At 40.4% G+C, this 27,760-nt stretch overlaps 1 protein-coding gene across 9 annotated transcripts in view; it reads left to right on the top strand.

Annotated features, from left to right (window-relative positions):
- The window catches only part of KALRN (kalirin RhoGEF kinase), a 526,710-nt gene that overhangs the window by 309,721 nt on the left and 189,229 nt on the right, over positions 1-27,760 (top strand). For all 9 annotated transcript variants that reach the window (XR_005105961.1, XR_005105960.1, XM_037398618.1 and 6 more), the window contains exons 12-13: positions 12,450-12,619; positions 18,307-18,481. Coding sequence is in view for 7 of the 9 variants with exons in the window: in XM_037398618.1 (XP_037254515.1) it covers positions 12,450-12,619; positions 18,307-18,481 (345 nt within the window). In the remaining 2 variants the exon portion in view is untranslated. The remainder of the gene's footprint in view (positions 1-12,449; positions 12,620-18,306; positions 18,482-27,760) is intronic.

The raw sequence follows: 27,760 nt of genomic DNA, 5'->3' as shown, positions 1-27,760 counted from the left end.
GCACAGTAGCTCTGCAGGAGAAAGGAAGCTTTCACTCACTTCTGTGTTAATTCACTCCTGTGGGGGCCAAATGCTCTGATTTTCTGCAGGTTCACTGAATTTCATTGTGTGTCAGCACCTGCCTCCTTCAGTGACACGTTTCTGCACTGGTGGGAGTCACACAGCCCAAATACCTCATTTTCTGCCAATAATAATAAGTGAGGAAATTATTGCTGGTTTAGTATTTGTCTGCCAGCTGAGGAGATCCCCACAGACACAGTGAAGTAACCAAAGACTGCCAGGGGGGAACTGGTACAAAGGGCAAAGCATTACAAGAGAGCATCAGATCTGTATTTGCCTTTTTATGCTATAAATAAATTGGCTCAAGTAGAAATGACTAATTGCTTGGCCTTGCTTAGCCCTTCACATATATTGTAAAATGGGGAGTTAAGCAATGTAATTGTCATTCTTCAACGTGAATATAAAAGAGAGAGCTGGATTCCTCAAAATTGAAGAAATACAAATGTCCTCCCTTTGCCATCATGTCTATGATAGTATTATGTCCTTTCTGTGTTTCTTATCAGCTGATCTCAGTTGGTTCCTCTCTGGGGTCTGCCTAGGAAATGAGCTCAGCCTCAGTGTGACCTCCCAGCCTACAGAGCTGGGCTGGACCAAATGCAGGTTCTTGCTCTAGCCACTTGCCCACTTATCCAGGTCAGATCTGCACCATCCATGCTCATTCAATGAAACTGCTTAAAAATAAATTCACTGCATTTGCTGGGATTTCAGTTCCAAACAGCAAAGATAACATTAGGTTCCAACTTTGAACTTAGGATTTGTCAAGCAAAATTCCCTTTGAGCCAGTAGCGTTTTAGCTAAGTTCAAAGAGTTCACAGTCAGATTTAAATTATAGCAGATGTCAAGGTAAAAACCCCTTTGGTTCAGCAGTGAAATACAGGCAGATCGGAGATCCATTGCTGCTGTTTCACCAGAAGACTTTCCAGTTACAGTGCTGACATACGCCTCCTTGATTTACCTTGCCCTTCCTACACGCCATGCTGTACCTGATGCTGGACTGGGCTATGCCCATCCCGACCCATCACCTAGGAGTGCCTTGGGGCAAGGAGAAAGCAGTTTGGCTGGCATGTTGTTAACAAGTTTAACACCTGACATATTTTGCATTATTCTAGAAGGTGTTATTACTTACTTAATCATAACGATCATTATTGATTTCATCCTTTGTAGTTCTTAAAAACATTTTTTAAACTATTAGCAACTGTTTCTCTTATGTCCTTGGAAACGAGTAACACTCCCCTTCATGTTATCTTGGCAATAATGCAGGAAACTATGGCCCAGGTATATTTTTCATCTAAGTTTCCCAAATTCTCATTATTTCTTGATATATTAATCTACTGAGACAGAACTGGTAAAATGGAGAATTAAGTAGAAAGAATCAGTCTTACTGACATGGGTATTATGGAAATATTCTAAATATCTCTCTGCAACAAACATACCGCTTCTGACAGTCTTCCTAGCACAGACGAATTGCATTTCAGATGTGGTAATTCCTAAACATGGATGAGTACATTGATTGTGAACTTCTCCCTGTTTGACCTGTACTCTGCCTCCCTCTTCATCTCCATCTGTGACTGCTCAGATTCCCAGCACATGGGAAACTTGTAACAGCTCCCATTTTTAAAAAGTGACCTTGTCATAGAAATGTTTCCTTTTGTAATCTGCCTTGCTGGGATTTCTTCAGGACAATATATAGTGTTGAATGAGCAAGTCATTTAAATCCAGATATCTCATGAACAATGAAAGTTAAGAGTGGCTTTTCTATACTACAGCAGACTTGAATCACTGCTCATTTCATGTGAAAGCATTATAAGAGGATTCCTTCTGCTAAACTCTGACTTACACAGTTGAAGGAATATGAAAAAGACTGTCAATTAAGCATAACAACATTTTTTTTTTAACTGGCCTTATTTAGCAATACATGCAATAGGCTGAAATTATGACTTTCTGGTATGGTAAAAACATTTTAGAGGCATAAATTTAGAGCAGTCCCCTAAATGATTGTTAGTGTCATAACTGATGAGTAATGTAGTTGTCCTATTGCCATGCCTAAAAGAGATGCGTGTCTCACTGTCCTGCAGTATTCATTATGCTCTCTTAGTTTATAGTCAATATTTTCATACCCTTTTAGGCCAAGGCATTACCCTGGGAATCAAATCCAATTATCTGTATAGCAGGGTAAAATTATAAATTATTATCAGTGCTTTCAACAGAATTGTACCTGAATAATTTCTCTCAGGATTAAGTGTGATTGAATTCAGGTTTTTACTTCAGATCTGAATTAATTATTGGCAGGATTGTCAAATCTTGCAGTTTTATCACAAATCCTATGACAGTTGATGTTTTTCTGTGAGGTCTCAGCTGCTAGGATCAAATGATGATACAGGATTCTTGGCTATCATTTCATTTTGTTTAAAATAGAATAGTTTTTTAGCCTCCTGGAGAAGAGGTTGCAGATGTGATAAAATCACACCTGGAAGACTCAAAAACCTCAAGGCAAATAATAAAAGCATCTTGTAATTCATTGTCTGAATCTTAGTATTTTACATTGGTCTCACAGTTTTAAACTTATGGTTCTGAAGTGTGCTTTACAATTCAATTGTGTGTAGATACAAGAGTACAGTCACTATTTCCATATCATTAAAAACTTTTTAAATCCTCTTGCATAATTAAATGATGACTTAGCATCTTGTAAATGTCTTTACTTTCCATACCAATTTTCTTCTCTATTTAGCAATTATAGTTTTGCTTTACCTGGCTTAAAGTGGCAGGAAATACTGGTACCAGCAGTTTCTGATACAGCTTCATTGCTGGGAGCTTAAACTACAAGGTAGAAAAGCCTGGGAATTACTTTTGTCAAGTAGGTGTTGAGGTGAGGCTGCACATAGATAGCTCTGTGTGATATCTACATGCAAATAAATTCTTGACTTCATCGGCAGGATTTTAAGCTTTTAGGATTAATTTAGGTGTTTAAGAGCAAGCCTATGTACCCCAGTGTATTCTCCATGTAACTGACATAAAGGTTTGTTGCATTACTTGTTGTATTAGCTGATAATGCAGTTGCTAATTTAAGAACAAGGAACTTCACTGAATTAGATCCATTTGCAATATGGGTCTACAAAGCAGTCTGCAGTTGCTTCATAGTTCTTTGGTGCATGAAAAGCATGTTTTCATACCATCCCTATTTTTCTCATTTTTCGTTGGATTTCAGATCACCATTTTGGGTTGTGTTGACTCCAGTAAGAGAGTAGGAAAAAAGCAGGAGAAGCAGTAGTGTGGTTTCACGTCATGTGCCCTGTGCTTTGCTGGCTGTTGGTAGGTCAGAAGAGCATAGGACGAGGTGCTCAGTGCTTGCAGTTCCATGTGGAGCCTGCTAGGTCTACTTGGCCCACAGAATAACGGGATTAGTATGCTTAGGAAATATTTAACGCTGAGAGAAATAAGCTGCCAATCTCTTAACAGGTTCTTTCTGAACATGTGCAAACTGGTACTTGGCAGGTCTTCTGAGTGACCAAATCTGGGCAAATTTTCACAGGGATGGCATAATGTATATTCTTGACATCAGGGCTAAATCTTGCAAAATTTCAAACCCTTGCTTAAAAGTATTGAGGGTCTGGAGCATCTCATGTGAGCAGAAATAAGACTCCTTTTAAAACACAGGCAAAGTAACTCCTTTTCCCTTTCCTCTCATTCTGAACCTTTCACCTCAAAATTCATCAAGTTCAACCTTAAGCAGATACCTGGTATGGAAAGTTTCATTCTGAACAGTTTGTCTGATAAGGCCATGAGAAACCGAGAGCAAAGTCCTGGACCATTAAGTGTCAGGCAACTTCCTATGTAGACCTTAACTATTTGTGGTCAACACGTCACACTGGTCACCCCACAGATATCATTGGGTACTCAAGTGAGTAATGGGAGTGGGTTTACCTTGCCAGTTAGGAACAGTAACAGTGTTCTATTGCAGGCACTGCTAACAATTTTATTTGATAACTAAGACCTGTGAAATTAGATTCTCTCTGCTTCGGTTGAATATCATGATTAGGAGATTGTTTCAGTGCAAGTCACTAATTTTGACAGGTCTTGGCCCTCACGTTGTGGCAGAGTTGCTGGGAAGCAGGAAGCAGAAAGCTCAAGGGGCTAAGGTTGGCTGCAGTTGACTCTCATCAGAAGAGTTGACAGAATGTATCAGAGTTAATAATGGAGCAAACATGATAGTGGTTCTGGGATATATTGCATAATCCTGTCATTCATTGTAAATTGACCCAGGATTCAAAGTTAATGTTACTGAACTTAATTTGCTGTTTGATTTTAACTGTTTGATTATTAAAATGACATTTCAGAGTAATCACCCATCAGATAATAGAGACTTGTGATGAAGGGGATAATCAGTTTAGCAATTCCACTTGCTGGCAACTTCTGGAAGTCCTGAAAAGGTCTTGTTCTCTGAACATGTCTCCCACAAAGTATTTGTCTTACGCACTTTGACACTACTCCTGTCCTGGACAGTGCTTTTGTTCCTTTTCTCGTATTACAGCCAGATTTAAAAAACCAAAAAGCATAAAACACCAAAATGACCCAAACTGTCTTTCTGCACATAAAATATTCACTGACTGGCCATTTCAAATCTCAGTACTTTTCAGGGTTAGAATGAAGCACTACGTGCCTTGTTCAAAATCTAGAAAATTTGTTCCTTCAATGGATAAAATTAACAGCTGTAATAGATAGAAAGCAGCATACAAAATCAGACTTTTGAAAAAATCTGTCCCCCCTCTCACTGCAGGGATGTGAAACATAAAAGCTTAAATTTATGCCTCTTAACAAATATGAATTGTTTTTGCTAGGAGCTGAATCAGTGTAGTTTGACGAGAAGGAATATTATAAGCAAAGAAATAACAAGACAAGGGGGTGGAAAAAATTGCATTTATAAGGGATTAAGTAAACGCTGATTTAAAAAAAAACAACAACAACAACCAGTACTTGTTTTCTAAATATTCTGATAAACCCATCAGAGGTGGATTTGCAGACAGAGAGCAGAGGCTGTGCGAGAAGTGAACTGCCAGAGCTGCAAATGCAGATAACGCATGCAGTTCTTTACCTGGATGGCAGATTCCTTGGAGGAGACAGATGCGTTGCCAGCTACTGTTATCATTCTGACGACTGGGTCTGTAGAGAGGGCTCTGCTGGTATAACAAGTGTTATTTTTGTGTGAGCTATGTAAAAAGTTCACTTTTGGTTATCAGCAATCAATTACCATGAAGCACAGAATCAAAAGCAAATCCCTCTCCAACTCCAGAGCATAGACTGTGGTTTTGACCAAAATGCAAACATTCACCAGTCATTCGTGCTGATGGTTTCTTTGCAGAGTTAAATCGTGTCTATAAAGCTACCAAAGGTCTGAGAATGAGGAACTAGGACAGCTGGGATGGTGCGGGGTACCCCTCTTTCCTGTCCATTTGTTGTCTAGAAGCAAGGCTTTTTCATGAAAGATTAAGAAGCTGGGAATGAAGAGAGCTGTGGTATCCTGGCAGCACATCCCGCTCTTGAGCAGGGGAGTTTGAAGCACAGCCAGACTGCTAGTGAATAAAACTACCATCTGTGATGGCAAAAACCTGTGAGACAGAACCAAGGTAAAAAGAATTAAATGCTTGTAAATGCAGCCACATAAACCAAATGTCAGGAAGTCAAACTTGCGGCAGAGCAAGGGCAGGGACATGGAAGAGTTCTTTCCATCATTCTGCCGTGGGCTAGCCAAAGGATTCCTATAGACTGCAGTTAAGTTCATACTTTTTGCTGTCTGCATTTTTCAGGTCATTCATCAGCATTTTGACTGACTGCTTGGCTTCACTCAAATGTCACCGTTGGCTTTTGAGGGCCCTGGCATGTGTTTTGCATGTTATGGAGACAGGTCTCCAGCCTGTATGCCTTGCTCTCCAAATAACAGTGGTTTGTGCTGCAACTAGAAGGGTGTTTTATGAGGACCTTTAAATAGGATATGTCAACTCTCATAAAGTACCCTTTTATTAGTCATATTACAGCCCATTTTCCTGATTTTTTTTTTAAAAAGCTGAGGAAGATGAGCTTCTCCCAGCTTCACTATGTGGGCTTGCAGCTTTTACTGCTGTGTACAAAAGCAATAGAGTGCGCAGCCAGTGCCTGTGATAATTTGTGTACTGAGTAAATCTTCATCAAAGCCATACAGTGACACTCCTGTAATTCACTCATCACTCAAGACGCATTCTGTTGCACCTTCACTTCATGTATGCAACAGAGTCAACACAACTAGTTTAAAATGGTTAGTATCAGTATAGTGGTTCAAGTTGATGGATCCAATAAGACTTTTTGGTTAGAGAAAGGTCTTACAGTTTGTTTAATCCTTAGAAAGTTTCAGAATGATTCAGAATTATCACAAGTGATTTATTTCTGAGATTTCTATGCATAGTGCACAAAGTTGTGCAAAAGGCTCAAAGCAGCAGATCAGGGTACGACTGCAAGTGATATGGCCAGTCACTGGGAAAAGCGCAGAGGAAAGAGGCAGTGCAAGTCCCATTTGAGAAGTAATGGAATGTTTAGAACCAGTGAATAATTCAGAAGAAAATGTAATGGTACCTGCTTTTATTTAAGTAAATTGCTGAATTTGTAGTTTGTATTTTACAGCTGTGGAAAGCTCCTGCTGCATTAAATTGTACTGTATTACACTGGTATAAATCTGAGTAAATCTGCTGTAGGAAGAACTTCTCCAAGCCTATTAGCAGTATGATCAAGTGCAGAATTTGATTTGCTTAGTACAATTACTTCAGTTAATTACATCCAGAATCATGACTACAAATAACTAATTTTAAAATTTTACTAGAAGAAGAACATGCTTTTGCAATTCGTGATGGTAGCATAAGTGACACAGAACATGTACATCTGATATAATCCAACTTTCTTTCCTAGGGCAAATAGTCTCTGAATTACAATTACATGACCTTGGGCTGGGGATCTACACACTCCCTGATGGAAGTGTAGATACCCAAATCACAATTCCCTTGCGAGGAGATTATTTTGTGCTATATCAATCTGGTCCATGCAGGACTTGGAAAAAGCATCAGATGTTTAGGTATTGCAAATCCTTTGGCCATAGGCAAGGTTACTAGTTAAAAAGCGTCAGCATACAGAAGCACCAGATGCAGCCCAACCAAGGATGAATGTCAAAAAATTGGCAAGGAAAAGGGAAAAAGCAAGAAGGAGGTTAGGAAGAGATGAGGTGGCTTTTTTCACAAAACGTTCTCTTTCTTTCCACTTGTTGTTTCTTCCCAACCAGTTTGGTGGTGTCTGACAACATTACTTCTTGCAGCAGGGTGTCTCATCAGCTGTATCTTACTGTGGAAGTCACATATTGTGGCATTTCATACGTAATATTTGGTTATAACCCATCTTGTCCCATTTTATTAGGTATGCTGTCACTGTGTGACACTTTGCTAGTGACATGCGGTCACATTACAGCTCATCATTGCATATACATTGCTTTCTATGTTTCTGTTGACGTTTGCATGAGACCTTGAATGTGACTTTGGAAAACGTTGTTGAAATATGCTTCCAATTTATAACAACCATCAGTTCTTTCAACTGAAACAGCACTGGATGCCTTCTAAGTGTGAATAAACATCAGCTGATGAAGATTAATTGTGCTGAAAAGTTTTATTATCTCCACCATGCTAGTGTGGGAAAATGAAGGTAGAAAAGGCCATTTCCTAAAGGCTGCACAGTGAAGCCAGATTCACAACAGCACTTGAATAGGTGCTTAAACTTAAGCACAGTTTAAAATCCTGCCATAAATTAGCCTGAACTTGGGGTCTATGTGACTTCCTAATGCATATTACCAGAAAGCTAGATGTTACTGCTCAGAAAAGGTTTGTATGAGCCTGGCATAGTAGCAGAGGAAAATAGGGTTGATGGACCTTGGACAGCTCTCTCTGGAGCAATTCTGTTTGTGTTTGGGTTTTTTTCTCAACCTGCCCTTGGTTCTCTGCACACTTATATTACAACTTACGGAGTGGAAGCAGTGAATATCAGGTGGGAAAGGAGAGTCCCCATATTCCACTGAATTCTTCTGTGTTCTGCTCTAGCCTTCATTGCCATGATGGATGTTCACTTCACTGAGTTGGCATGAGCATCCTTTTGGGGCCTGCTCTGCAACACATGACACTTCTCTGGCATAGTAAAAGGGTAGAACATATACCCTGGGAAGTTGCTTGTTTCCATTAACAACCCTGTTTTGAACTGCTAGCAAAAAGATATAATGTTAATTCTCATGGATTGAACTGACTGGTTCTTTGCTTTTCACTGGTCTCGTTACTCAGTGGTTTTAAACCGGTTTTGAGGGGATTAAAAGCCATCTCTGGCATTTGCCAATAGCAGTGTATAAACACTGGGTGTTTAATAGTTATTCCAAATACACAGGCAAGATTTTCTTAGCAATCTCTTTAGGGTTTAGATTTTATTTAAAGTTGTCCCTTGCTCTAAGGCAGAGGCTTTAATTTCTAGGTAACAGGCACAGATGTCCTTCAAACCTCCAGTAAGTGGTCTCATTAAGTACTTGAGTAAAATGAAGGGTATTGCATGAGATGAAATAGCTGTGAATAAAGAGCTGTATTGTCTTTTGGACAGAGGGAAACTGCCTGTGTTTTATACCAAAAAAGACACAGAAGTTGTTGCAATGCATAAGAGGTGCCAGATGCTCCCCCAAAAGAAGGGGGGGGAGTCATTCTTCTTTTCCACTGGTCTAGTAATCAGAAGAGAATTGTTTTTCTTGTTTAAAGCCATGGTTACCTTCATAAATAAAGCCTCAATTCTGGAACATTTACGGACCTTCAGCATGGATGTTTTAGGTATAGGTATTTGCCTTGGACTTCTGCGTAGCTGACAACTGTAACATTTTGCATGAGTCAGACTTGTGGCTGGATCTCTCTGATGAACTTAATTCAGGTTTTACACTTATGTGTTAGTATTTCTATATCAAATTAATCACACCAAAAGCATAGATCAATTTGAAGGAAGCACAAAAATTTTTTTTGTGTTATTTCCTCATTTTTTCCAGGATTCTATATTTTTTGTTTAGTACGTTAGGTACTACATTGTAGAGATTATCTCCTTTTCTGGACATGCACATCACTGACAAGCTTAGTAAAAGTGACCACAGCTGGATATGGAAATATTGTGTATTTGAAATGCCTGCATGCATCTGCCTATGCCCCCTGTGTAGGATCAAGTGATACATTAGCAGTAGTTTGGGGTATTGTATGTGAATAGGACAGGTGCTCACAAATTCTGCTTGTGCTAAGAATAAAAGAAGAAAGTCAGTTTCTGCAAATATCAGGCAAAAGTTGTTCCATGTAATATGCCAAATTTCAATGAAAACTTGAAACAATTCACTCAGTGTAAGCCAGCTAGCTGTTTAGAGTAGGTCACAGCATGAATTAGGAAATGCACAAGGTATCTGCTTATTTGAGGTTTTAATAGGATTTTTTTAAATCAGTTGAATAGTTGCACTAGAATTAAACATCAAGCCCTAATAGTGACAAACAGGATGTGATTTCTTTTTTGTGATTAACAGCTTTTCTGACTCTGGTTTTGCAGTGACGTGGAGGCATCTTCCCATTTCTGTGGCATTCACAAGTGGGGCTTTGTAGCAATTTATTTCAGGTGCTGTTAATTGTAGTGAATAACCTAAGAGATTTTTGAATCGAGTTCCTATTGTAAAATTGTTCCTGAAAGGTCTCCCTAATCTTATTGACTGATTCTTTGCATTAGGATTTACCAGGGATTGGTGGAGTCTAAAGGATTAAAGGTCAGTGAGTCAAGGATGACCTAGATTCTGATAGATTTATTATGCAAATCCTTACAATCACAGGTCATTAATGGAAACATCTGAAGCTAATATGAGTTAATATATTTCAGTGCTCTCTGAAACTAATGAGTGTTTTGGTTCCAGGTGAGTACGGTACAGTTTATGTTTAAGTATGTCAAGACTGCTTTGATATAGAAGTGTACTCAGAAAGTGACTTAGGATCTCAAATGTCCAGATCCTTTTGGCTGCTTCTGAAAGCTGGGTTCTGGACACGATTTTGAAAACAGGGTTTTCCTCTGAAGTCGCAGTGGGAGATTGGAAACTTTCTTCTCTGCCCTTTCTAACATGATAATTTCAAGAAAACAGCAAATTCCTAACAACAAAGCAAGTTCTCAGTTTCACTTTCATTTTTGTAAAGCAAATTCTCTGGGCTTTTTTTGTTATCTTAAGTGGAAAAATGAAATATGATGAACAGCAAGAAATATTAAAACTACTGACTTCCCAACTTGAAACAGAAGGGTGATTTATACGCATGGCCATTTTTCTCTTCTGTAGTTACGAAGTGCTGTATTACTTGAAGATCTGATAAGCAGAGAAAGTAATATTTCTGGACAGCCTGGTTCTTGCCTGTTACAGTCCAGCTGTCCCTACTGTTTGAGTGGGTGCAGGGATCAGATCAAAAGCAGGAGGATTCTGAATGTGATTTGTACATAAAGGCATTAACGCATTTTCCTTTATGGTGGCTTCCCAAAGTTCAGCATGTGGACCTCAGGCCACAAATTAAAAAGCTCTCTATTTTTTTCTTTAAATATGTTTTCATTCTTTCATTTATTTCACAAGCCTGCCTAGTTATATTTGTTTCTTTTATTAATAGTTGCCTTTTTATAGCATGCCTTTCTCCTGAGAATGTGAAAGTATGTGAATAACCTGAGCAAAGGCATTCCATTTTAGGCCAGTGGTAGGCTAGGCCATTATGATTATGCTGTTTATCCATAAACAGAGGCGTTTACCCAAAATATTCAAAGCTGACCCTGAAAATCTAACTGAAAAGCCTTCAAATTAACCATAAGTTTTAAAGATTGTTTTTGCAAGTCTGTCAAGCAAGGAGGCAGTGGCTGAGGTGGGGGCAGAGCACAGGGAGCTGGGCTCTCCCTTTTCTGGTATCATGAGCAGTGCTGGGACAGGGTTTGATTTTTATTATTTTGGTTTAGATCAGGGTGATATCCTTGAAGTCAGTGGCATGTGTATAGTGTAACATTCAATGACTGGCTTTAGGTTTGGACCCCAACTGTGGGAAGCCTTGCCAGCTGGCATTTCAGACATCCCTCTCCTCCTCTCATTTTACATGGACATGCAGAATTCTCAATCTCAGAAAAAAATCCTGTAGGTTGGGGATCTAGTGCACCTCATTTTGAACAGAAACGTTTTTACCAGCTCTTTTTGCCACCCCCACACAACGTCTGTCATCTGCTTCAGGGGGTACCTGTAGGTCCCTTTGAGACAATCTGCAGCCCCCTGGAACGGCAGGCAGAAGTGCAGCCCTGCTACCGCCAGCACTGCTTCCTTTGACATTTCCCAGTGCACTGGTGGAACATTTTGTTTCCTGCTCCTGTACTTCTCTGCTACTTTGCAGAACGTACCAGCAGAAAGTGGGTTAATGGGGCAGGCATGGCACAGAGAAGTCTCTCTGGTGGAGTCATTAGGATTTGCTGGCACACTGCCAGCTCAGTTGGTGCAATTTTATACTCACTTTTCAGAGCAAGCTTAAAGGGGACACCTCCGTTCGCTTTAAGCCTTTACAGCCAACAAGATGCTGCTGAGGCTTGCCTGCCACTGCCCAGATCTCTGATGAACAGCTGGCTGGAAATTCCCATCTAAGCACTTACTCAAATGATTTATTGTTGTTGTTGTTTTGAAATTGATTACCAAGACTATTTAAAAAAAAAAGGATCTGCATGGGATTGATTGGGGATACTGCTGTCTCCTATGTTTGGATTTCCCAAAGTTAAAAAGCAGAGTCTGAGGGGCATTTTGTGGAGGGGGATGAGTGGTGGAAACCCACAAAACCCCCTAACCCTCCACAAGACCTTCTGGCTGGGAAGGCATAGCTGAGCCCACACAGCTAGACTTCAGCCAGTACCATACATACATACCAAAGATTTTAGGTCTGTTCTGCAACAGGCTTCAGCTGCGTGTGAAATTAATAGCAGCTGATAGCACACAGGTCCTAAAAAGGGTTAGGTTATCACAGCTGTAGGGCACTGTAATTTGTTATTTGTGTAAAGAGTTAATCAGATTTATATAGTTATTGTCACATAATGAACTGAAATGCAAATTAATTTTGGAAAAAAAATACCTGATATTATATTTCTTTTACTCTATTGCTTAAAATAGAATTGCATCAACCAGAATCAATACCAATGTATTATTTTGGTTTTAGAAACTTTAGGTCAGTTTTCATGTGAAACCTGCAGCCCTAGTTAATGCTTACTGATTTGGAATTAGAGAGCAAAAGGGTTAAATCTCAATCCCTCTCTGATTTGTATTTCCCTCCCCTCCTTCCCAGCTGTGGACATGGATGGAAGATCTGCAGAAGGAGCTCTTAGAGGATGTCTGTGCTGACTCCGTGGATGCAGTTCAGGAGCTTATCAAGCAGTTTCAGCAGCAACAAACAGCCACCTTGGACGCTACACTCAATGTTATTAAAGAAGGGGAAGATCTAATTCAACAGCTCAGGTAAGCATCTACCTGGAGGACAGGTGTTGAGAAATCTGATGTATGCTGTGGTTTAGGTATGTATAAATAGGGGACTGTATGTTAGGATTAATTGGCAGAGTTTATTAACTCTTTGCTTATTTATGATTCTTCATATTCTGTGAGTATTTTATTGGAATTGTAAGGAGTGATTTGTGTGGACTGATTAGAGTAGTCTGGATTAGCATGGGATCCTGTTTGACAGAGAAATTATTTATAGGCATGGTGAAGTGAATTGAAACAAGTGTTTCAGGTGAATATTTTTAGTTGGTATTTATAGAAGATGGTTAAATGGTTGTGAGCTGAGGCCTTGTGATTTATGTGGTTACTCCTGGTGTGGGAGAAGTATATTCCTCTTAAGATTGTTAGAGGTGTATATTTTATTTACTCTTTCATTTTGTATGCAGCACCCTTCTATTTATCTTTGCCCATGTGGGATTTATTCATAGTGTCAAAGAGGGTCTTATACGGCCAGTTCCACTTGCATAGTGAATTAAAACCAGCTCATTTTGCCTGATTTAAAATACATTAAGAGACTGGTTGCAAGAAGGTGGGGTTGTTTTGGTTTTTTTTGCTTTCTCAGTCTGTAAGTGTAGTAGAATGAATGTGTGCAGAGTAAGCTTACACAAAACTTGTGAGACCTCTCTCATTTGTTCTTATTTGCAGTGATTTTCTGTGACTTTAACTTTTACAGCAGTGGAGTTTTCCTGCCTTTTAATGATGTTACCGAGCTCAAAACAAGGTCCAATACATCACTTACTCTTTAGATCTTTGTGTTGTTACAGAGTGCCCTTATCTACATGTACAAAGTGTGTGCGTTCTGTATACATGTATAATATGCCAGTCTGCCAAGTCTTACTCATTTCACCAGATACTGTCCCAGAGACTTATGTCATCCTCCTCACCCTGAGCTTTCCTAATCTGATGCCGTTGGTTCTCACATGAGAAGTGCAGAAAGCCATGAACCACAATAGGAAAGGGTAATGTGCTCTAGAGTAGAGTAGGTAACGAAGGGTGTTGGTAAAGCTCTGCCCTGAAGAACCTTCCTCAAGTCCTGAGTCTTCTACTACAGCTGTGTGTTGAGCTTTCCTCTGTACTTTTTCCTATAATCCCAGGATACAAATCTTCTCCATTCGCTCAGGGGAGGGGCGGGGGCAGGGGGGAAGATATATATTTGAAAAGGCTTCTAAGTTTTGACTGTCATTCAGCCCTAGGCAGCCCCACAGGAGAGCCTGTGTAACTTCCTAGCCTTACTGTATGTGGCTTACCTGTATCACAGGTGAGAGCAAGGGACCCAAGCTGTGGTATTGCTTGCCAAGATCAGAGTTGGAAAGGAAGGATCAGAAGTAGACATATCTAGGCTCCGTCCATCCATTAATCTTTGCTGATGAGATAAGTAGGAAGGAAACATGCTGTGTTTGGTAAGTGAGCTGCCAGAAGGAGGGGGTTTTAGATAAGAACGTACGTATGGCCAGCCATAACAGGTCAGTCAAAAGTCTGCACAGTTACTTCTCTTTATGCAAAGAAACTTTTTTGAAAAGTTTAAGGCATTTCTAGGAGATCTCAAAAATGACAGTGAAATTCTGGACTAAATATTGGTTTTGTTGTTCATGCCACTTACTGGCATAATATCATTTCAGCATAAACACCCATGGAGAAAAGCCTGAAAGGGACCATGTATAAACCCATCAGGCAGAGCATGGGGTGGTTTGTGGGGTTGCCGAAGATGTTTGTATTGAAGGAGTCCTGGTGCTGGCTGTGGGATTGACCTAGAGGCTTTTTGCCTTAAATATCTGTGAAATGCCAAGACAGGTTTTGTGGCAGCTGTATTTAGCAAAGAAATGTTTTGGGGGTCTGGCTTTTATCCTGGGCAGTGAGCAAGGTGGAACATGGTGAATGTATTTGTGCGAAGTGATCCCCTGCTTCTGGTAAAGCCAAGACCAAACACAGAGGGAACAGCTGTCTGGAGGACAGAAGCCCTGAATGCACCCAAAGATTTGCAGAGCTGAACTGACAAGACAATCTCTGATTCAAGTGTTGGTTTTGAGCACTCCAACTAACTGCAAAGCCTGTAACGTGATCCTGGACACTTTCAAAAAGAAAAACATGAAACACCTCTGTGTCTGCCTGCTCTAACAACTTTTGTGGCTGCTGGGGAAAGTGAAGAACACAGAGAAAAAGGAAAGGAGGAAAAATTAGAATTGCTACAATATTTCCTTAACATGGCATTGCATTTCACAGTGTGGATCACCTTGTACCTGCTATGAAGAATAGCCGAAGTCTGCAAACGCTACAGTTAAAAGAATGAAATACACTGCTCTTATCAAGCACGTCATAGCACAGGTTAAAGCCAATAAAATTAGTGGGGCTTTGAAAAATTTTACATTTCTTGTCCTTATCTCTGAAAGAACAGATAATGGTTTAGAGAAGATCATTTGTGTAATAGCATTCTGGTTTCCTCCAGATAGCTTAGGAAAAACTCAGCTGCCTGAACTAGTTAAATACAATGCCTGAGACTGCTCTTCCCTGGTCTTCGGGGCCTTCAGTGACTCTGCATCAGGAGACCATACCAGTCAGGAATGAAACAGGTCTGGCTAGCAGCACTGCGTATGTCATGTTTAGCACTGGAAATGCTTTTTTCACTTTTCCTTATCAGTCTTTTACTGAGGTGATCATTGTTCTCAGCAGTCAACATGAAGCAAATCTTTTGAACTGTATCTCTAGCAGTGCTGCTGGGGGGGCAATATTTCTGCACATTTGTGAGAAGCAAAACAACAACTTGCTCCAGTGAGATGTGAAAGAACAGGAATGTTAGGGGCAAAAAAAGGACAGTGAAGAGTTATGTATCTTGCCTTCTTTACAGTTAGTTCAGCATATGAGCTTTTGATAATGGTGATGTGTCACTAAGCCCTCTCCCAGTTAAAGCACTGAAAGTGGTTTCAAAAGCACAGCATTCATTCTGAACAAACTCAACAGCAATGCACTAAGCCCAATTTTATGTTCCCCAAAGTTTATTTTGTATTTTTTTTCAATAATTCCCTGCATTTTATAACTCTAATCCATAACCTTTCAGAGACTATTACGGATCTTGTATAAATTCTTTCCCATAATTTCACATCACCAAACAGAACAACAAATCTTGTAGAAGCATCCATTCTCTGAGATTTTTTTTCCTGGAAGGAGATCTTTCTCAAACCAGACTATATAGGGATTGTCGAGGCCTTATCTGAGGAGACACTGAAAAAATATCAGATTCTTACACTAAATTTTTTTTGTTGCATCAGCCACTGAAATGCAAGTGTAGCTTCATTTGAAGAGTGAAAAATTTAATGAAAAATAATTTCTAAAACCAAGTGTGTCTTTAGATCCCATGAGAGATTATTCAACACCAGTCTTGAATAATTCATTGAGTCATTTAGGTAAGATATGAATAGTAATAATCCTGCATTTAAATGAAGACATATTTCATGTGCTTTTATGGAAGACAGGTGCTGACTGAAGGAAACGGAACTTGATTGAATGTGGCCTTAGATTAAGCTGTATTTTCAAAATCTCACCTTGTTATCTTCATTCACCCTTCCTCTGTACAGCTCTAATGTGGAGTCAGAAAGAGACTTTATGGTCACCAAGAAGGTGAAAACACAAGACTGAGTGAGTGGGACAGAAATCATATCACCTGGAAAGAGTAATATTAGTGTAATATTCCCTTACAAGCAAGAGAAGTCGGTAGTACTTGCTTCAGAGTAATGCTGGACCATCTGAGGTTCAGCGTCTCAAACATAAAGTATTTGAGAAAAAAGGTGAAACACATCCAAAGAGCAAACTACTATGCAGTTAATAGTATTCTGTATTTTCAATTTTATTCTTAGGCTTCAGATGGTGAGGCAAATGCTTGCTCTGTTGCTTCAAGACACATAATGAAAACACAATAACCTGTGTTTTGTTGCCTTAGAACCACAAAGGTATGGTTTAAACTTAGCTAAAATGACTCTGTGTGTCAGTTTAAGGCATCTGCAAGAGGTTATACTTTTTTTGCTCTCAAATATGCTTACTGTCAGTGTTTAACATTTAAATTGACTGTACATTGTTTTGATCTGACTCTATGTGATGATAATTTGCAAAGAGCAAAGCACAAGCATTTCAGTCAAGTTCTGTGTAAAACTACAAATGCTTTGCTAGATATTTATGGAGGGGTAATTCAACCGAGGAAAGGTAAATAAAAACCTAGACATCTGGAACACACTAGCACTCTTCCACAGTGAGGAGACTCCGTGGGCATCTCTGCTCAGCAGCCCAGGTTAGCTGGCCAGAAGAATGGCTCCCAGCTGCATTTGGTCCCTGTGGGACGATGCAGTGACCTGGCAGCATTACCTGACATTTCACATGTCTTCCAATATCAGCCAGTTCGCTGCACACGTGGGAGTTTGTTGGTGCACCAGTAGTCCGGTATGTGTTGCTGGATTTGTAATTGTCTCCTCCCACTTTCTCCAAGGCAGAACCGGAGGCTGATAGGAAGTATTGGTGGTAAGACCTGCTGGTTTACCCACTTCATCCTGTTATCCCACCAGTGCCCAGGTCTTCCAACAGTGTATTTGATAGGGTTTTCAGTTGGCTTGGTTTAAGTATGCCAAATAATGCAGCTGCTATCAAGCCTTTGAGCAGGGTGGATGGATGGATATCACTGCATCTAAAACTTGTTTTAGCCGAAGTACGAAAGGTGAGATTAAGTTATGGCTTCAGAGCTTCCTGTCTGGTTCTTGTTAAAGCTGGGAGACCTTTTCTGGCACATTCAAGGATAAATTTCAGCTCTTTATGTCTGCAAAGGCTTTTTATCCATAAAAAATTTGCTGAAGATCTAACAGACGGTAGGTGAGCCTATTCATATGTGTCAGAGCAGAAACAGAAGAGATGTTGTCAGAACTGTCCTGTGTCCATGCTAAGACTTTCAGGTGCAGTAAAATTTTCCTTGGTCCTAACCCACCAGTTAAAGGGCTTACTTCCTTCTGTTGCTTGTATATGGAAGGTGTAGATGGAGCAGTATCTGACCTGTCACAGGCATGTCTCATTTCACTTACCCTAGTGAAAAGACAAGTCAGAGCCTGTCTTACAGTGTTTGAAAGATTTTCCTTCGGTGGAGTTTCTTGCACTGTAATCTGCGTCTATTGCTGCACTATGTAATCCAGAGGAAATCAAGGCATCCTTACCCCTTGGTCTAAAATGCTGGTAATTCCAATTCAATTCATCTGTAAGTAAGAAAGCAAATGCACAAAATTAACTTGTAAAGGTCCAGGTGACTAAATAGCATCTCTGGGCTTGACAGGACTGTAGGCTGGAGCAGGTCACTCTGTAGGATTGAAGGAGATTGCCAGCCAGTCTCCTCAAGAGAGCTGTTGAGATTGATGTGTCATTCTTTTCCCCTCCCCCTCCCAAGTGTGTAAGGCCACAGTGTCACGACACAAGAAAGGATGATCCCCTTGTTGAAACTTTGTGCCGAACTCAGGAGCTGCAGGATTTCAGTGAGTAGAAGAGATGAGTGTAGCATACACCTTCCTTCAGCCCTTTGTGCTTGGGTTTGCTTCTCAGCAGCACGCAGAATCACAGATGTGTAGTTCTTGCTCTTTTGCCTGCCTTAAAGCTCAGCTTTAACCATGCTCTCTGCCTTGCTACAGGGACTCCGCCGTTTCCAACAATAAGACTCCACACAATAGCTCCATCAGCCACATTGAATCTGTCCTTCAGCAGCTCGACGAGGCCCAGGTACAGATGGAAGAGCTTTTCCATGAGAGGAAGATTAAGCTAGACATTTTCCTTCAGCTCCGGATTTTTGAACAGTACACCATTGAGGTAAGAGCTGGCTGCATCACCTGAGGAAGGTAGAGCTGTGGGAGAGGGAATATATGTAAACTCTGTTTGGATTCACCTGGAGCTGTTTGATTGTGCTCAGCTGTCCAGTAAGGAAGAGAGAGAGTTACAACCAGGTTTTAAATTTGGCGTAATGAAGCTAAAAATATGCTTGAGGATATGCTGTTAGAATGCATTGAAATAATTTGTGTCTGTTTAACTATGCTGAGAATCTGCCTGCTTTGCAGAGAAGCTGTGTAAGATGCTCCTGTTACAACTCTATTGACACGAGTGACTCAGGGATTTGAAAGTTCTCTCACTTACTCGTGAGGTTTATCTCTTCAGAGACAAATGTAGATGCATACAGACAGACACTTGGCTGGCTTTAAACCATCAAGTGACAAAGCATTATGCATGAAAGGAAAGGATGTTTAAAAGATGAGCTTTTTAAGCATCACAGTAGATTTATTTAAAAAAAAGGGGGGGGGGAAGTTGAAGTGTATTTTTATGCTCTTGTGCAAAAAAGGTCTTTCAGTCTGCTTTGTACTTCTGTTTTGAAGTCAAAAGCACTGGATGGAAAACTCATCAAAACATGAATAATTGAGGTATTCTCGGGCAGAGAAACTTTAAGGAGACTCCATCCAATCTCATTAATTAACTGCTGTAATTCTGTTAGGACATGATGCAAAAAGAATGGCATGTAAATTAACTTGTGCACAACATCGATGACAAACGTGTCAGTACTTATGTCCGTTCTGGGGTGTGTTCCTCCTACTGTATCCCACTGATGCTTGTTCAGTTCATGCAGCACCTTTACGTGTTTTATGATGATATATTCCTGAAGGTATTATTTCTAAATCCGTAGGTAATCTCAAGATGGGTACTGGTAATTAATGGGAGCCTTAGAATGCTGTGTTATACTTTGTGTTTATTTTAAGACTCGCCATGATGAATTATAGAGGAATAAAAGGCTGGAAACAGAGATTTTTAGGTGTCTTGATCTATAATTGGATGCCAGAGATAGAAATCAGCAAGGAGTATCTGAGCTTTCCTGTTGTGACTGCATAGTTAGGTATTGTACTGAAGTCTGTTCTATAGTGCTTGTTGTTTACATAAATTAGAATATTGTCATTTTGCTTACCAGTTATATACAGCCCCCTCGAAATTGAGAGACAGTACTCTTTGTGAATATGTGTGTATAAGGATAAACTTATGTATTACATGTCAGATAACATACTTTGCCTTAAGAATGCTGCACTCATAATTCAGGAGCCTGCAGTAACTGCAGCATCTCCTATGTTTAAATAGAAGATATTTTGATACAACGGTGTGGCAGATATTGAACGATTGAGACTTCTACTCTAAATATATAAATGGAGTGTGAATGCATATATTTGTACATACATATAAATAGCATCTTTTAAATAGTTTTCAAAATTTTAAAAAAATAATACAAAAATAAAATAAATAAATTAAAAAAAAGGAAAACCAGTATTGTATGTGCTTCTGGAACACCCAAACATGTCAGTAGGCAGTATACGGTGAACCCATGTGAGTTGCTCATTAAGTTCTCAGCCTATTTTACTGCAAATTCCAGGAATGGACCTAGAATTAGGCTCATTTAAGTAAAGATTAAAAAAAAAATATGAAAACCACCAACAAAACAAAACAAAAACCAACACTGTTTTCAAATTCTTTTTCTTTGTACATAGTCTTCCAATTAAAGATCTCAAAGGCCTTTACTGCCATGGATTACTTCACTGATGGGGCAACCGAGGCATCAGGATGTGATTTACCCTAGTCCCCTCTGTATGTGATGCCAGAGAGGGGAATATTACGTGGATCCTTCGGTTTTGCTTCCGCACAAATCCTACTTCTGTGTATTCATGCACACATTTGGAGTGGCTGTGATACATTAAGATATTTAAAATTGGAAATGTGCTTCAGAGTCTTCTAAAATCAGATTAGCTAGAAAGGATTTTAAAGAAAACCACCACTTAGTTTGTCACTGTAGATTTGCTACTTTTTATAATAAGAACATCTGAATTCCCTCTGTAAGATTAATATTACAAGGAAATCTGAGAAAATATTTCATAGGGAGTCTATGGGTAGCTTTTTTTTATTTAGAAAGTTCCCTCTTTCTGAAAAATATTTTTAATTTTAGAATAATTATGGCATTTAATTTATAACTGAACACACAGTGAAAAATATATCCAGGTCAATATCTTAAATGTTGTAAGTACATTTGGTGCTTAAACAAGAAAAACAGTTTGATGGATAATAAAAAGAAAGGCAATTTGAAATAAAATATTAAATGACACATGTATGCTATGCATTTCAAACAACAGCTGAATTGGCTCAAATTGACACAATAATGATCCTTAGAAAGTAGATTGCAGTCAGTTGCCTCAGCCATATAATAAAGATGCCAAGTCAGTAGGAAACTATTATCAAAATTAACAAAATTATCTCATGCCATTGTTGAGATGCAAAAAGATTTTTTTCATCACCATAATTAAAAAGAATGTAGTATTTCTGATGGTTGATTATTCCAAGCTTTTAAGGGAAAAAGATGACAAAATTTAAAGCAGGAAATTAAGCATTTTATCTACTAAAGACAAGTAGCTTGAGCTATGACTGGAAGTATATTAGGTTTTAATTTCCCATAATAGCCTAGATCCTGCATAGATTAAGAATAGGGAAATGATGTGTACCAGTATGATTGTCAAATGAATTTCTCCTTTTCTAGCCTTAGATAAGCTCCCTTCCATCTGTTCAAGAGCAGTGCCATACTGAACACATCCCTAACGAAACCCCTCTACCTGCTGCAGCCATGTTAATCTCTCTCCTTCCTGTGCTCACACAAACCCTCTGCAAAAAGTGGGCCCTCCACCTCTCAGACTTTTAACATCTTTGTCCTCTTTTTTGCTTCTGTCTTGTCAAGCTTTGAGTTTCCCATTTTTCTTCCTTGGGTCTGTGTTCTCACCCTTAGTTCTTGTGTTCTTGTGCTCCAGGGGATCCCTTATGATGAGGACGCTTCCCTGGGAACTCTGGTGAAAGAAAAAACTTCCATCTTTCTAGTGGAAGCCAGAGGGATGCAGCTGTGGGAGCCCATCTACTTCCAACAGCTTTAGGGAAGGCTGTGCATTAGATCTTCGTCTCAGAGAATAGTTACATCTCACGTTGTGTCTTTCCATCCAGTTTTGGTACCAAATATTTTTGATTCTGTAATTTTCCTTACTGCCCCCTCTCTCTTTTTTTTCTGATTAATAAGGCAAACTGAAAGTAGTAGGCATTTTTCAAACTCACAAATGGAAGTTGAGTGATTGGCCTTTATTTTATTTAGAAAGTGTCTGACTGTCATTTGTTCTTTGGAAACTTTCCTACTTGTACTGTTCTCCCCAGACACTGAAGTCCATGCCATAGATCACACAACCCTTTCCTTTGGCCTTCCCTCCTAAACTTGCACTGTGCCCATCTGCTTTGTAGCCCTCCCAGTTTTCGAGATTTTCTATAATCTCTGCTTGACAGAGGTTGGAGTCCAGACAAAACTTCAGAATTAATGATTACTGCACAAGCAACACTTACTTCCATCTATTTAAGGCATAATTGGACCTTTTCTTGTACTTCAGTGAAATCTGCCAACTCTTGTTACATTTTGTCTTCAGGAAAAGTATTTTATGTAAAGGGAAGCCACCTGCCTATTTCTTTTGCAGGGCAGACCAGCTGTGTTCATTTAGGACTTCTAAGGACTGCTAAACCGCATAGGCAGCTTTTGTGTTGCGCTTGAGTCAAGGCAGGTTTAGTAGATACGAATTTGGATACAAACCCACAGGCACATAGCATGTGCTGCCTGTTCTTTCTTGCCTTAATCTCATTATATTGACTGATATTTACACTCTGGGTTCTTGGGGTAAATTATGAAATCCAAACTATGACAGCACCTGGAAACAGACATAACAGAAACATGAGAGAGCCTAGCTCTCCCTAGGGGAGGCTGTTCTGCCTTAGGTTTCAAAATCGTAAAATGACAACCCATTCTTTATTTAGGAAGCGTGTCTAACTTTGATGCCTGATATGTTTTATTCCTTTACCAAGTCATTGCGCATTTCAAGACAAGATGGGATCATTAGGATTATATGGTTGGTCTTTCTATATGATACAGGCTTCAATTGAGTTTGTGCAGCCAACCAAGTAACTCGGGAGATTTCATGCAATGTGAGTGTGGTAGCTGATCCACTATGAGGGAATAGGGTGTAAGACTCAAGGGACGATAGCTGGCAGACATGAGCAGCAGTGCTGGCACCACACTGAGCACATTACACATATGAAGCAAAGTCTTATTCCAGAATTATATCATCAGTAAAATCTGTCAAGTATACTTTGTCCCTTGCTTCAGAAATAGTAATTTAAAGGCTTATTAACTGCTGTTTGAGTGAATGCTAATATACAGTAAAATGCTGAGAAAATGCTTAAGAAACAAATGGTAAAATGCACTGAATTGCAACCCCTAACAAAATCACTGCCATCCAGAGTCTTTCTGTGTATTTTTTTTTTTTATGTCTTTGTAGAGAGATGATCAAATTCACCTGTAGGCCTCTATAAAGCTCTGTGACTGAGAACAGGAATGACCTTAGCCCATACCTGTCTGGCAACAGTTGCTGGTTACCTCCAAAGACACATACATCTCCCATTCCCAGAACTGCCCAGCTCCTTCCCTTCTGTGTGTTTTGTTTCCTGCAATGCACATGGATCTGTGCAACACTAGACAGAGCCTATGCACTGTAGTCTCTAGAGCAACGTGGTTCCTAGGCCAAGACATAGTCCTGGAAAGGATTATGAGTGTTCCCACTGCACAAGATAAGTTTGATCTTGTATGCTATTTGTTGTCTTTCAAAAAGCCCCATGAACACTAAAATCTTCACCTGCCGGGTATGTTTTTCCACCATTCAGTCTCTTTGGCTCCATTTCACCTGCTAATTAGATTTTTCAGCCTTGATTTCACTTGCTGGCTCTTCTGGCTGTTCACGCCCATCCCTGAGCATGAGTTTAGAAGGGAACAGGAGCCAGCTTTCACAGTAGTTTACTTCACTGTTATATACAACTCACTTGAGTTTCCCATTCCAGGTTTATAACAGGTTTATAATTTCAAGTGAATTAGCTGCCTTCATGAAGGTACAAGATGTTTAACAACCCCTCACTCACTGGCTTATAGCTGACACTCAGATGTGAGCTTCTTTATTAGAAGTAAGAGTTGCAGAGATCTGGAGATACATTTGAAAGAAAGAGAATGGTGAGAGAAATTTCAGTTTCTTCTGTTCATAAGCTGGAATCCTATAATGCCTCATGCTTACTGAGCTTTTGTTTTTCTTTCCTATATATACCTAGTTTTCAAACTGCTCATCACTTCATTTCAAGAAAGGCAAGCACTTAGCTGCCGTGGGCACCCTGTCTTTTGGAGCTGAATTCCATTGTTTCTCTTGATATTTTGGGGATTCAGGAGCCAAAAGCACTGGAGCAGAATCATCACTGTGACAGCCTTTTCACGCTTCAGTGGCCCAGGTCCCCACTAAGCCAGCATGGCATCTTTCTCTGTTGTCAAAAAAATGAGTGACAGTATTGTCATACTGCATGGCATCAGCTCAAACAGAGGCCTGAGAAGGAACAGCAAACTTTCTGCCTATGTGATCTGTAGAAGTGACAGTGTCATTCACCCTTTCCTACCTACATCTCTTTTACCAAATACCTTCAGTATTAGTCTGCTCATAAATCCACTTACACTGTCGCACCCAGGCTTCTGCTCTTCCAGCCTGCTCTGAATGCTGAAGCAGAGCCAAGTTGCCCCCGGCATCCCTGGTGCCCAATCTCTAGTATGTGCCTTAGAGATCTGGTCCCCCCTACTCCATTATAACCCCTTCTTTTCTGCACTCACAGATACTCCCTCAGCATCCAGGAGTCAGAATTGCCTTTTTTTATTCCTTTCTGGATTATATCTAACCTCTCTTCTCATCCATCCCGACTCTCTGTTCATCCCAGCTGTATGGCTGTCACTTTTTCTTCTTTTGAAATGAGGTAGATATTCCCTTTTCTTGATTCTGCGCTCTGTACAGATCTGCCCTGTGCCTGTGTGACTCTTCTTCCTGTCCTGCCTCATCCTCATGCTGTACCCACTCTTCTCACCTTTGTTCTTCCTCCTACTTGCACCATCATTTCTCTTGCAACCTGCCTCCTACATTTGCTTGTTCTTCCCAAACATCTTTACTCTTTTTCAGATTGCTCTTGCAAACCCACTCTCTTTGTGTTGATAGCTTCTGCTCCCAGGATAGAACTTTCTTTCCCTCCTCCTCATATGCCCTTCCTCAGCCCATACATACTTCAAAATATCAGCTCCTATGTGATTCATTTGCCATATAACATTTATTTTCTTTCGCTTGATTCCTCATTTCCCCTCTCCACCTCATTCAATTGGCAAACAAGATTTCCTGGGTGGCATTAAACAAGATGACTTTAGGTGTCAAACACTGAATTAAGGCCAAGCAAGCAGCAGTCAAGGCTCAGCAGCAGGAGAATAAACCCCAACAACAACAAAACAAAAAAACCCAACAACAAAACCCAACCCAAACCTTAAGATTTAGATATGAAATTATTGCAGATGCAGATTGCCTGCATGGCAGCTGCTGTAGCTCGGATAGCCTCTTTGGCCTAATTCACCAGCAGGCTGCAATGTAGGCATGAGATTGCTGGACGGCTACTGTTGTTACTACCACTGCTATTACTTTTCACCTGCACATTTCTTCTCTATACCTCTCCTCTTTCTCCAGGATTGGAGATGAACATGTCTCTCTCCCTTCAGTCATGTTATCTGCTGATGTTGCAACATGATAAATACAGGAAGCAGCAAATGCAGTAATATTGCAGCAGTGGGAATTTGGGTATATTAAGTTGCTGCTTTAGGAGGATTCCTGCCCAAGGAGTATGTGGTCTAGACTGTGGTCACTGTGTCTGCATGAAAAACAGACCTGGCTGTCATAGTCTGTATATCTATTACAGCCTTGTGGTAGTAGCACAGAGCTCAGCCCTGTATTTGCTCACGTGCCAAAGTTAACTCTTGCATTGCCTCCGCTGCTCTTATAGCTGGTTGGGTTTACTACCAGCATTAGTTCCCCTCCCGTTATCATGGCAGCAGAAGCATCTGTTTTGGGTGCAGAATGAAGAAATGTGCTTTCCAGGCACACTGTCAATCAGTAGCTCTGTCATGTCTTTCTCATTATTACCCTGGGGTCACTTGACCTTTCTTTAGTAATAGGAAGCTGTTTCTTGGCCACCAACTTTATGTGACCCACAAAGGAAGGAGCATGGCTTCTTCCAAGGAGTCAGCCAGAGTGTTGCTGACAGTGAGGCATGCGTGCAGCTTTCCTTGGAACATTGTGGGCAGCTGGGGATAAGTCTGCTGCTTTTGCTGATGCAGACCTGTGCACTGCCACTGTTGCTGCTCTCATGACCCTTCTGCTTTGGTATGATTTCCCTCTCATGCCACAGAAGAACAGAGCAGAGCTCAGGGCTTCTTTTGCGGCAGGTTCTCTTCACTCGGGGCATGTGAGGGATGCTGAGGTCTATTTAGAATCACAAACACTGGGAAATAAAATGAATAAACATAAGAAGTGCTATCAGTTTTTCCCACAAAAAAAATCTAGGAGATGAACAGAGTAAACTCTAATCAGCTATTCTTCTGGGTCAGAAGGGAATTAAATGAGTTCATAGCCAAGTGAGCCTCATTTATGAGACAATTTCTGATGCAGGCCCAGTGCCATTGGCTCTTACCACAGCTTGGGAGGTAGGGCACTTTTGTCTGATGCAGTCCAAGTTTCACCATAGACATTAATGCCTGACCAGTCTGTGAAAGCATCCAAAGTCCTTTTTTCAGACTTCAAAAATGTACATCTGTAGTTAACAGAGCTGCCTAATTACAGCTTATTCCTGAAGAAAAATAAATCTTTTTCCCTGTACCCAAATAAAACTGGTCAGAGATTCAAATTCAGACTCTGGGACCATTTCCAAATAGTCCAGTTTGAAGTATGGGCTTTTGAAGCATTGGCTGTACAGACAGTAAAGGAAATGTCTTAATGAGATATGCAAAGCAACATGGTCTCTAGTATAGGGCACCAGATTGGGATTCAGGAAACCTGGGTTGTTATCACAGCTCAGCTATTGCTTCTTTGCCTTCATGTGCTTTAGATTCCCTTCTAGCCATCTGTTTGTCTCGGTTACTCAGAGCGATGTACCCAGCCTTCCTGTACACACTTCGCCTGAGAAATTTGGTGATGTTCCACCTCTCACTGTGCCTGACTCCTTCCTCTGTTCCCCCTAACCCAGCACATGGGATAATTATCACTCCTTCACTACCCCCTACTCAGAGGCAACTTCCCTCCTTCCTTCCTTCTCCCCTCCATTGGTGGCTGTGCTTCTGGCCCTAGCATAGCTGGCACTGGGTTAACAAGCCCCGCTGGACCTGTCTAACTGTCCAGAGCCACTCAGGTGCAGGCTTGGCAATGTAACATGGAGCACCATGGGCTGACCTTCCATCCTGTGTTTAGCAGCTTGTGTCCAGACTGCCTGTATCGTCCTTTCCTCTTTAACTGGAACCACTAATTTGAACTGGGGAGTGTGGATAATGGAGCAAAAACCCTTTAGTGCCTTGCAGTGGCTAATAGGACAGGTAGATATTTGCGTGCAGCCCCTCCTGTGTGAAGAGCCTGGTGAAAGCTGGTTGCTAACATGAGCATGAGGAACACTGGTTGCCACTTCTCTTGAGTGTTTGTACATGCCTTTCTGCTACAGACCTGTCCTGGACACTCAGGCCCAAGGGGCAAAAAGCAATACAGTCAGGAACAGCTGTTTCCCCATCCTCAAGTGGAAATTATTGTAGATTTAATGATAAAAGCATTGCTGATCAGTGTCCCTTCCACAGTGCAGTGGAAGAGTAACTAAGAGAAACGGCACCACAGCAGAGAGGTTTACCCAGGCAGTTTTGTAGAAGTGCTGGATCTCAGCCTACTTAGGGGAACATTTGTTGATTTATTCATATGTCCATCATTGACTCCCCTAACAGTTCAACCTTTGAAGGGCTTGCGTTTTCCTGTCCTGGACTTGATGTCCATAGATGCAAATGGGGTGGAGAGATTTTGTTTTGATCAGAATCTCCCAGTCGTAGCGTCATGGCTTTCAGAGCAAACTAATGTAATACATTCTTTGATTGATTTAATCTTTTCTATTATTGTCACT

Source organism: Falco rusticolus, chromosome 8, assembly GCF_015220075.1.
Source record: "Falco rusticolus isolate bFalRus1 chromosome 8, bFalRus1.pri, whole genome shotgun sequence".
Taxonomy (NCBI): Eukaryota; Metazoa; Chordata; class Aves; order Falconiformes; family Falconidae; genus Falco; species Falco rusticolus.
This window is presented reverse-complemented; position numbering and strand designations above follow the sequence as displayed.